The sequence below is a fragment of the Ctenopharyngodon idella genome, chromosome 10 (assembly GCF_019924925.1).
Source record: "Ctenopharyngodon idella isolate HZGC_01 chromosome 10, HZGC01, whole genome shotgun sequence".
NCBI classification, from domain to species: domain Eukaryota; kingdom Metazoa; phylum Chordata; class Actinopteri; order Cypriniformes; family Xenocyprididae; genus Ctenopharyngodon; species Ctenopharyngodon idella.
Window position 1 is genome coordinate 14829613 of NC_067229.1, and position 12453 is coordinate 14842065.

The 12453-nt window shown below is 39.7% G+C and overlaps 1 protein-coding gene across 1 annotated transcript; it reads right to left on the reverse strand.

Annotated features, from left to right (window-relative positions):
* Nucleotides 1-8122: 8122 nt before the first annotated feature.
* arl4ca (ADP-ribosylation factor-like 4Ca) lies at nt 8123-10551 on the reverse strand. The gene has a single exon (XM_051910010.1). It carries the CDS (start codon nt 9982-9984, stop codon nt 9406-9408), a length of 579 nt encoding a protein of 192 aa, XP_051765970.1. The 5' UTR covers nt 9985-10551; the 3' UTR covers nt 8123-9405.
* Between the last annotated feature and the right edge of the window lie 1902 nt (nt 10552-12453).

Consider the following 12453-nt stretch of genomic DNA (forward strand, 5'->3'; position numbering starts at 1 on the left):
TAAAAACGAATGCTGCAAAATGTCACTTCAGACAAACCAGCTTACAGTTCCTGGGTCACACAGTTACAGCGCAGGGTATCAAGCCTGACAAGCAACACCTGGCTGCAATTCTACAGGCCCCGGCTCCAACAGATGCTGTTAAGGCCCTGTCCCAAATGGCACCCTAAACCCTCAAGGTCTTCTTTGAGTCTGCACTTTCACGACGTAATGCCGCTTTGACTGCCAGGTAAAGTCCTCTGCGTAGCTCACAGTCTTGCGGGCTCAGCAGAAGTGCGCATCGAGGGCATATAGCAGCTGCAAAGGGGGCGCTCACGAGCACCCTTCTTTAAGCTTAAATGACGAATGGGACACCCTACGGTCTTGTGGACTTAACGGACACACGCACGCAGAGGGCATTGTAAGTCCACAAGACCGAAAGTGCACATGAAGTGTGCCATTTGGGACAGGGCCTCCATTGTGCTCTTTCCTCGGCCTGCTGTCGTGGTACAGTAAATTCATTCAGAATTTCGCTTCTGTGGTTGAGCCATTACGCACCCGTTTGCGGAAGGATGCAGAGTTTTCCTGGTTGGAAGAAGCACAGAACAGTTTTTCAGAAGTCAAACAGCTACTTGTTGACAGTCCTGCTTTGGCCCTTTATAACCCTGATCTGCCCACGCTTATCTCAACTGACGCATCTGATTATGGCCTCGGGACTGTTTTCTCTCAGATACACCCTGATAACTCTGAACGCACCGTGGCCTTCGCGTCAAGAACCCACACACCGGCCGAACGCAAATATTCGACTGTAGAAAAGGAAGCCCTCACTTGTGTTTAGGCGGTCGAGAAATGGAGGACATACTTGTGGGGTCGGACGATCAAATTGCGTACAGACCATCAGGCATTAACCACTCTACTCACTACGAAAGGAGGGGACCATGCAGGAATGCGTATCGCGCGCTGGGTTGCGCGCTTGCTGCGTTTCTATTATGAAGTGATCTACCGACTAGGTTGTCATAACTTCACTGCCGACTGTCTGTCACGTCTTCCTTTGCCTTCTGAATGGAAAGTGATTCGGACACTGAGCCTGAACAAGAAGCTTTGCTTACCTCTGCATTGACCGCTGTGAACCCAAAAGAATTTGCAGCTGCTTCTTCCTCCTGCCCTGAGATGTGTAAGTGGCGTGCACAGATACAGCAAGGCTGGCCGCACTCTTCTTCACACGTTGACCCCCTCCTGCTGCCATTCTACAAATTGAGACATGAACTTGCTGCAACGGATGACTTCATCCTTAGGGGATCACGTCTCATTGCACCTGTGTCATTACGTCATAGGTTAGTGATGCTCGCGCATGAGGGACACCAGGGCATCGTGCGCACTAAGCAACGACTGCGCGATCTATACTGGTGGCTGCGGATGGATGAGTCGGTTATGTGCTTTATCTCATCATGCCACCTGTGTCAGGCTTCAGACAAAACCGCTAAAGTACATTCTGCCCCACTTCAGCCTGTGCCCTTTCCTGCTGAGCCATGGAGAAAACTAGCAATGGATGTAGTGGGCCCATTCGAGTCGGCTACCTGGGATTGCCGCTATGCCCTTACTCTTATGGACTATCATAGTAAATGGCATGAAGTTGCGTTCATGTCTTCAGTGAGTGCAAAGCAAGTGATTCATTTCCTCACCTCTGTGTTTAGTCGTCATGGGAACCTGGAGTGCTGGGACGGATAACGGATAACGGACCTCAATTTACAGCTGCGGAATTCTCTGCCATTCTTGAAGCGAGGGACATTGCTCATGTGCGCACTCCGGTATACCATCCAGCTGCCAACAGAGCAATTGAGCACTTCTATAGAGTGCTCAAGAGTTGCATTCAGTCTGCAATAATTCAGTCGAAACCATGGAAAACAACTGTCACAGAATTTCTCCACGTCTATAGAACAACTCCTCATTCCACTACTGGCGTGACTCCTTTTGAATTGTTGCATGGAAGAAAAATGCGCACTCACCTTGATGTCTTGCCCTCTCTAACTTCGGGAGCGCCTACTGATGTTGTGCGCGAGCGAGTGCCGGCACAACAAGCTAAAATGAAGCAGTGGTTTGACACGAAGCGCAGAGCACGTCATACTCTTCTAAAACAAGGAGACAAAGTGCGTGTTAAGCTTCCTTGGCACGTACCAAAAGGACACCCAAGATTTTCAGAGCCAAAAGAAATCAGAGATCAAGTGGGGAAGAACACTTCTATTCTTTCAGAAGGTTAGAAATGGCATGCTTCAAAACTGGCATTTTTTCCTAGTGGATCGACCCGAGCCGATGTGGCTGATTGGCTTACGCAATCACCTCAGGAGCAGGTCCATGTACCCAGATCTGGGCCTGATGAGTGTGTTTTAACTCATCCTCAGCATGTGAGATACTCTCCAAGGTGGTTGAAAGACTTTGTGCACTAAAAGAAAAAAAAAAAAAATTATTTTGTATTTAAAGCCTGCTGTTATGTTGGATATTTCTTGAATTCCATATTTAGTAGTGCATTCAAAGTAAAGGAAGTGATTTGCAAAGAAAAGAAACTGAGTTACAGATATATGTGTTCTTATGGTAATTTCTAAGTGAAAGTGTCCTTGAGTAAAAGGGGAATATGTTATGTTGTTTTGACACTAGGTGTCACTAAGGGGTTAGAAAACGAAAAGAGGAACCAGTGAAGCAGTGTTGAGGTAGAGTGTATACATGGCTGTGCTGTTGCATGGGACTATTAAAAAGTATCCTACTTCATCATACTTCATGTGTCTAATCCATCTGTACAAGACACAACAGTGTCATACAAAAAGACAAGCAACACGAGTAGGCATGTCACAACGGGCAACAAACACCCAAATATTTCAGTCACAAAGATCCAGGTGTGTTTTCAAAGCTTCATGAATTCACCCAGAAAACCAGGATGGAGGCGTACGGGAAAGGGGTATATTAATAGACAAATCCTTCGATATGACCCAAATAGATGCAGAAACCATTTTCCCTGCCCCTTCATGGCCATTTTGAGTTTTACTCTTAGGAGTTCAAAATAGGGCCTTCTCTGTGTCTAATTTATGAATTATTTCACACTGGTCCACAAAAACATACAATTTGCTTGCAGTTATACAAACAACTCATTACAGACAGCAAAACAAAACACTGACTGCATGTATAGAGTAACAAATGACATTTTAATAACTTGTTTGTATGGGGAGAGAGTTCCAATAGCAATAAATCCTTCAACCTGACAATGGTTGTAATTGTACAACATTTTTAACATGCATAGTGTATAATTAAAGAAATCAGGAACAATGAACGCATGAACGAAGGAAGGTTTTTTTACTAGCTTGTTTATATTGTAGTTTGTTATTAGTGGTACTTGCTAAGGCAAAATGGATGCCTTTCTGTCTGTAATATTTCACTTTGGTGTGTAAAAATAAATATTTAATTCTTGCATTTTTTTTTTTTCATTGTAATTTTATTTGTATTCCATTCCATTATATTTTATGTACTGTGTGTGTGTGTGTGTGTGTGTGTTTATTTGTTAGAAATATTATACTGAGAACTATGGTTATCATGGTAAAAATACATCAAAATAATGTTTTACATTTTTTTTATGTTTTACATAATTGTTTTATTTTTGTATTTGTCTGGTAGTTGCTGGTAACGGTCTGTCATGAGTCTTGTTTGAGTGTTAAATAAAATCAGATAGTTTCCCTGGGAACTGAAATACTCTGATATCTGCATTTCCATAAATAACTATATGAGTAATCCCTGCCTTCAAATATGATAAGACAACAATATATGAGCAATTCACAGTAAATTCATTGGGAAAATTAAAATCACGCATTGGATCACATTGACTGTCTAGCTCGATCATTGCTAAGATCCCTATTTCTGGCCTTTTTGTAGGATTTCCAGTGGGTGCCACATTAATTATTAAGGTCTATTTATAGGACCCCATTACCTGCTGCTCCAAAAAAAAAAAAAAAAAAAAGCCTGTCATTCCCACTGCTCGAGTTTTTAGATAGGTGGATGTTGAGATGAATTATCTATATCATCTTTCCTGTCGCCTCTGTGGGTTTCTGGATTATTCAGAGCCAGTCTCTCATCTCGTGACGTACCTTTCCAAACTTAACAGAATTTTACGCTCAAGGCCATGGGTTCATTGGGATGATGGGTAATTAATGTGGCTGATATTATGGTGCACACCTACTGCGATCATGAAACAGGCATACGTGGAAGCAGTACAAATATAGCAGAAGATCTTAGCTATATTGGTTTATGGGTCAGTGGCAAATGAGAATGTCTTGGATGATAAAAAGGAGACTTTTTAAAAGCCTAGTTCATAATCATGTTGCATTGAGGTTGGTTGGTTTCATTCATTTTTGAAAATACAATTATATTTTTTTCATTGTATTTAAAGGTCAAAAAATGTATTTTTATACAAATATCATGATATTTACTATTACATTCATTTTTATTTTTTCATATACACTACCGGTCAAAAGTTTGGAATAATTAACTTTTTTCGTTTGTTTGTTTGTACATGATCCTGCAGAAATCATTCTAATATGCTGATTTTGTGCTTAACATTGAAAATGTTTTGCTGGTTAATATTTTTGTGAAAAAATGTGATACCATTCAAAAGTTTGGGATACAAAAGATTTTATAAAAGAAATTAATACTTTTTATTTAGCAAGGATGCATTAAATTGATCAAAAGTGACAGTAAAGACATTTATAACATTACAGAAGATTTCCATTTCAAATAAAGGCTGTTCTTTTGAACTTTCTATTCATCGAAGAACCCCAAAAAAATCCATCCTGGTTTCCACAAAAATTATTAAGCAGCAAAAAATTTTCAGCACTGATAAATAATAACCATTAATAATTGAGCAGCAAATCAACATATTATAATGATTTCTGAAGGACCATGTCACACTAAAAACTGAAGTAACAGCAACTGAATATCCAGCTTTGCATCTTTGCATCACAGAAATAAATTACATTTAAAATATATTAAAATTGAAAACAGTTCTTTAAATTGACCAATACCCATATACAGTAGGTACGGAAAGTATTCAGACCCCCTTAAATTTTTCACTCTTTGTTATATTGCAGCCATTTGCTAAAATCATTTAAGTTCATTTTTTTTCCTCATTAATGTACACACAGCACCCCATATTGACAGAAAAACACAGAATTGTTGACATTTTTGCAGATTTATTAAAAAAGAAAAACTGAAATATCACATGGTCCTAAGTATTCAGACCCTTTGCTTAGTATTTAGTAGAAGCACCCTTTTGATCTAATACAGCCATGAGTCTTTTTGGGAAAGATGCAACAAGTTTTTCACACCTGGATTTGGGGATTCTCTGCCATTCCTCCTTGCAGATCCTCTCCAGTTCTGTCAGGTTGGATGGTAAACGTTGGTGGACAGCCATTTTTAGGTCTCTCCAGAGATGCTCAATTGGGTTTAAGTCAGGCCTCTGGCTGGGCCATTCAAGAACAGTCACGGAGTTGTTGTGAAGCCACTCCTTCGTTATTTTATCTGTGTGCTTAGGGTCATTGTCTTGTTGGAAGGTAAACCTTCGGCCCAGTCTGAGGTCCTGAGCACTCTGGAGAAGGTTTTCGTCCAGGATATCCCTGTACTTGGCCGCATTCATCTTTCCCTCGATTGCAACCAGTCGTCCTGTCCCTGCAGCTGAAAAGCACCCCCACAGCATGATGCTGCCACCACCATGCTTCACTGTTGGGACTGTATTGGACAGGTGATGAGCAGTGCCTGGTTTTCTCCACACATACCGCTTAGAATTAAGGCCAAAAAGTTCTATCTTGGTCTCATCAGACCAGAGAATCTTATTTCTCACCATCTTTAGCAAACTCCATGCGGGCTTTCATGTGTCTTGCACTGAGGAGAGGCTTCCGTCGGGCCACTCTGCCATAAAGCCCCGACTAGTGGAGGGCTGCAGTGATGGTTGACTTTCTACAACTTTCTCCCATCTCCCGACTGCATCTCTGGAGCTCAGCCACAGTGATCTTTGGGTTCTTCTTTACCTCTCTCAACAAGGCTCTTCTCCCCCGATAGCTCAGTTTGGCTGGACGGCCAGCTCTAGGAAGGGTTCTGATCATCCCAAACGTCTTCCATTTAAGGATTATGGAGGCCACTGTGCTCTTAGGAACCTTAAGTGCAGCAGAAATTTTTTTGTAACCTTGGCCAGATCTGTGCCTTGCCACAATTCTGTCTCTGAGCTCTTCAGGCAGTTCCTTTGACCTTATGATTCTCATTTGCTCTGACATGCACTGTGAGCTGTAAGCTCTTATATAGACAGGTGTGTGGCTTTCCTAATCAAGTCCAATCAGTATAATCAAACACAGCTGGACTCAAATGAAGGTGTAGAACCATCTCAAGGATGATCAGAAGAAATGGACAGCACCTGAGTTAAATATATGAGTGTCACAGCAAAGGGTCTGAATACTTAGGACCATGTGATATTTCAGTTTTTCTTTTTTAATAAATCTGCAAAAATGTCAACAATTCTGTGTTTTTCTGTCAATATGGGGTGCTGTGTGTACATTAATGAGGAAAAAAATGAACTTAAATGATTTTTGCAAATGGCTGCAATATAACAAAGAGTGAAAAATTTAAGGGGGTCTGAATACTTTCCGTACCCACTGTATATATATGGGTATTGGACACTTTTATCAATGATAAAATTTGATGCGATTAATTGATTTGACACCACTAATATATATATATATATATATATATATATATATATATATATGATATATATATGATGCCATAGAAGAACCATTTTTGGTCCTCAAAGAACCTTCAGTGAACAGTTCTTAATCAAACCATTTTTTCTTAGTGTGGAGAACATTTTAAAGGGGTGGTTGGTTATGATTTCACTTTTTTACTTTAGTTAGTGTGTAATTTTGCTGTTAGAGTATAAACAACATCTACAAAGTTAGGACGCTCAAAGTTCAATGCAAAAGGAGATATTTTCTTTTAAAGAATTCTCTGTTTAAGGACTACAACAAACGGCTGGTAGGGACTACAACAAGCTTCTTCCCGGGTTGGTGACATCACTAACCCTAAAATTTACATAAACCCTGCCCCCGAGAACACGTAACAAAGGGGTGAGGCCATGTTACTGCATTACAGTACGTAACAAATGCAATAGCATGTCATAAAAGCAAGATGACAGCATATAACCGTAATTAAACTAAACTATACCTGTTCTGTCTTCATGCAGCATATATTCTCTGGCTCTGCGTGAGGTAACCGGTGCTGCAGTGCTAACAGGAGCTCTTGAAACTCCGCCCTCTTCTTGAGAGCAGCAGCTCATTTGCATTTAAAGGGACTCGCACAAAAATTGAGCGTTTTTGCTCATCAAAAAGTGACAAATTTAACATGCTTTAAAAAATTATCTGTGGGGTATTTTGAGGTGAAACTTCACATACACACTCTAGGGGCCATCAGAGACTTATTTTACATCTTGTAAAAGTGGCATTATATGTGCCCTTTAATAACCTGAAGAGCCTTTAATTTTTCAACTATAAAGAGCCTTTTGTGGAATAGAAAGGTTTCATGGATGTTAAAGGTTCGGAACCATCAATGCCAATAAAGAACCTTTGTTTTTAAGAGTGTAGTAAAAGTACATTTTATTTAAAATCACACTATGTTGCCCTGTGTATACATCTGTGTGTTTGCCCACCCAGCAGGTGTTGTGTTGCACGCCTCTAGGCCCCAGTCACACTCCCATCAGAGGGATTTTTCCTGCCCGCTGTGGCTTATTCTAATTACACAATGGGTGAGTTCTCCTATTAATATCCATTTTCAATCTCGCTGAGCACTAAAAGGTCATTATCCCGGTCCCAAGAGTGTGCCACGCTCAAACTCGAGCACGTGTGGGCCTCGGCCAGCCTGGAGCTAAATCAAAGGGATTTACGTCGTCCAGCGCTGTGAAATCATGTAGATCTGACAGCTCTGGGAAATATGGGTGATTGCTGTTGTACCGAACGGCAACTTTAATTACAGAAAACAGGCTCGCTGCCCGTGATAATGCTGAATGCAGACTTTTGTGAAGTGTTTAGGTCAGGTTGCAAACCAACAAAATGCTACACGTGTTGCGTATATTTCAGTATAATTTATTTTTGGCATCATGTGCATAAACAGTCTTCATTCACTACATGGTTTCATAATACAACAACCTCTGATTGTAGTACAAAGTAGCATTTCAGCAAAACAAATGTATCTTGTCTGTGTAGGGCACTTCAGCCAAATTTGAAAAAGAAAGACAGATGGGGAAAAAAGGAAAAACTGCATCGGAGGAACTATATGATTCAATGTGCTGCTATGCAAGAAAATGTACATAAAATGTACAAAATAATCATTTGAATTTACGTATAGGTGCATGTGGGCATTCAGTTTATTTAAGGAATAATTTTGTAACAAAAGTACTCTTCATATATTTATATTTTTTCAAAGCACAGGCTACCGTTTATTAGCAATATTTATAGAGTTAATATCAAGCAGCAACATGGGTCCGGCCCATTTTTTTTTTTTTTTTTTCGCTCTCTCTCTCTCTCTCTCTTATTTTTATGCATTTTAAATGATTGGCTAGTTACATATTTTCTCGCTATTTAAGTAGTTTTTGGTTCTATACGCAAGCATATTATTTACCACCTCTGTTTTTGTTTTTTTGTTTTTTTGTTTTTTTCTGTAACACTTTATAATAACTTTCACTAATAAGCCAGTAAGAAACATGCTTAAAGTGTGCAATTTCTGCACAACAGCACCAAAACTGAATTGTAAAATTGATTGTTTCCAAACATATCTGACTTGGTTCGGACAAACAGATTGTCCTGCCCCAAACTCATGCCATTGGTTGAGGCAAAGATGCTATATTGTTCAAATAAGCTGTAAATATTTTAATGTCTTATGTCTTTTTTTAATTTATTTTACTACTTACTGTAATAAATATTTCAATATATCACAGTTATCAGATCAAGAGTTCATGTTGATTCAAATATGGATATTTATGCAAACATAAGCATTTCAGACAGTATGAATGTACATTAACAAAATATCTGTTGCAATATATATTATTAATGAAAGTCACTATAAAGTGCTACCGAATCTTGCACACCAAGGCAAAACCCGTCATATTGTTCATGGCAACATTTAGTTCACACAAAAATGACAATTATATCATCCTATACCCTCTTGTCATTCTAAATCTGTATGTCTTATTCTGCAAAACACAAAAAGGAGATATTTTGAAAAATGTCTGTGTTGCACAATAAAATTCAGTGGGGTTCAAAATGAACATGGTATACAGGTTTGGAACATAAGGCAGAATTGTCGTTTTTGTGTGAACTATCCCTTTAAATGTCTCTACAAGTCTGCAATTGTCTATCGTTTCTTCTTCTGTTTGAGAGATTTCCTTCGTTTGACGATCATCTCATATAGTTTGTCCATTCCTTCATGGAGACCCTCGCCAATGATGGCGCAGGCCGGTTGGACGTGGTACGTGGTGGAAGGACTCAGTTCATGAAGAGCCAGGTGCTTCTCGATTTCGGTTACTGTCAGGGATTTGGGGAGGTCCTGCTTATTGGCGATCACCAGCAGAGGAGTTCCTTGGTTCTCTGCGAATTTAGTGACTTTATGCAGTTCCGTCTTGGCTTCCTCAAGCCGGTCAACATCTACGGAGTCCACAACGTAAATAATACCATCCGTGCAACGGCTGTAGGATTTCCATAGGGGTCTTAACTTCTCCTGCCCGCCGACGTCCCAGAAGTGACAGCTGATCCCTTTGGCGGTGCCATTGCTGAGTTTGATCTTCTCAGTGTTGAAGCCGATGGTGGGAACAGTGTTGACGAATTCGTTGAACTTTAACCGATACAGTACTGTGGTTTTACCGGCCGAATCCAAGCCTAGCATCACAATGTGCAGGGACTGGAATGCTGCAATGTTGGAGAAACCGTTCCCCATCTTATGATAAATATATAACAACCAATAAATCACATAGCAACTTCGCCTATCTTGCCTCTTCAATGTTGAGGCATCCAGGCTTCCGATTCATTGGTTATTTAGCTTCCAAACTGAGATGACTTTGAGGTTTGAAGGAAAAAACACCAGGTTATGATCCCATAAAGCGATCCATAAAACACCGGCCACACGACACACAGGAGAGGCACCTCAGCATGTCAATGGTGCATACTTATCCATGCAAACCCATAAAAGCATCCTAGATCTCCACTGCACATCAACCCAGGCAGGTAAGCATGGTCGGTCTGGGAAGGGCGTTGGGTTCTCCTCCTGTTTTCTGATGATATGTTGTACTGCAGACTGCTGGCCTCCGTTTATCTTCTCACTATGAAGAGTTTACGAATAGCCCGATCAGATTTCTTCCCCACACAGCATAAATCCGAGACAGTAAGGTCAGGGAGCGAGGCGTTTCCTCAGTGGTGATAAAAACAAGCCGACAGTGAGAGTAGATGGAGGTTTCCCCACTGTGCACTGCCTCACACTGAAGCACTGCTGCTGCTGTCTGTGCGTGTGCATGAGGAATACAAATCTGTGTGAACTCCTCCCACACAGGCAAGCAGAAGCACGGAGACACCAGTTCAGAAAGTCACATCACAACACTGCTTGCAAAGCCACCCCATGTACATCATGAGACACAGTGAAAAAAAAGGTGCTTAAGCATTTTTGTCATAGTTGTGATTTTAAAATCTCAAATTTGATGTATTTAAATGTAAAATTGTACAATGTATTTTATTATAATTATTACAGTGATATGTTTTTTTTCCCCATATCGAGTGAATAGATTGTTTAAAAAACAAACAAAAAACAACAACAACAAAAAGAAAACAAATGAAGGATTATTAATTTTAAAAAGACAGTGCAGTTGTGTCTCTTTAAGATTTTACTTTGGGAGTCTGCTGACACCTGGTGTAAAATATATGTATAACAGTCTCTTTAAAATAAATATCACAACATATCATCAAAAGTGCACTTTTTTCAAACATTTCAGCATGTTTTCAATTGTTTCAATCACAAAGTATCCTTACAACACAAAATAAGTGTTTCATCTATATAAATGTTTCATTCACAGTAACTGCCTTTCATAATGCTATTACTATCAAACTTTTGATTTGTATATCTTTTCATTAAGTTAAATACATTTGTCTTTTATTTAAAGGTGCAATATGTAAGAATTTTGCAGTAAAACATCCAAAAACCACTAGGCCAGTGTTATATATTTTGTTCACTTGAGTACTTACAATATCCCAAATGTTTCCAACTATTTGTAAATTGTGAAAAAAATTGCAATTTTAACCAAGGCTCCGTTACCCTCGGTTTCTGGTTTTATTTTGTAGAAACCATGGAAACACCAAAGACGCTTTAATATATTACACGTTTTACTAGACAAGGGAACAACTGTGATGATATATTTCAAAGTCCCTTTAAGACAAGTCATTTCACTCGGCGGCCATCTTTGAAACGCCTCTCAGGCATGCAAGTGCAACTCCTATCTCTTTGAATGGGGAAACATCAAATTCTCCAAAGCTGTTTGCCAAGCTTTCGATTAAATTTCATATTTGAAATCACCAATGAAATCTGACAACAACTGTCTCATAATTTTTTTTTTTCCAAATGCTCCAATCATGACAAAAAAAACTGTATTTTTTAGGCTTGATCAAGCTAATGCGCATGCGCAGACCTAAATGCGCGTCTCTTGTGCCTCGTTTCGGAGGCGCGCGTCTGACTGTTTCTATAGAAACCGGTGCTTTTAACAGCCGCTGCAGTGACGCGATGACTTTACCAGTCGGCGATTGGCTCTTATTTTGAAGGCGGGACTTATTCCGCCATATTGCGCGTTACACTTTCTCCCATTCAAAACAATACGAGTGACACGTCTTGTGTTATTCTATAGTCTTTGTATATTTATAGACAGAAAACTAATTATTGTTATATAGCTCAACACGTTTAGTCTTATTGTTTAAATCTAATTTTCTTGATTTTTTTTGCTTTACCATGCCTCAGAGAAAAACATTATTTTGTCAAATAGCTAACATAGCATAATCAAATGCAGCTTTATTTTTAGTAACAATAATACAGCATTTTCTCCATCATACAATACGTTTTAAAATTAATTGCATGCCATTTATCAACACAAGCCATCCAGCATTTAATATGATATTCTAAAATCGATCTAGCTTACTGCAGTGTGCAACAAATGTCTCACAGCAGCTGCTGAGCGAACGCTCAGAGTAACGTTATAACATCATTTTCAACACTCTCAAATTTATCTAATATAATAAACAGAGCTGCGTTACCTCATACTCATGACCGGAAAAGCGGAAGCGGCGCCGGCTACTGTGGCATAATAAAAGTTCCGCTGCTCGTGAGGCGTGTGTTGCGCAATCGCTCCAGCGGCCTCGTTCAGCTCCCACA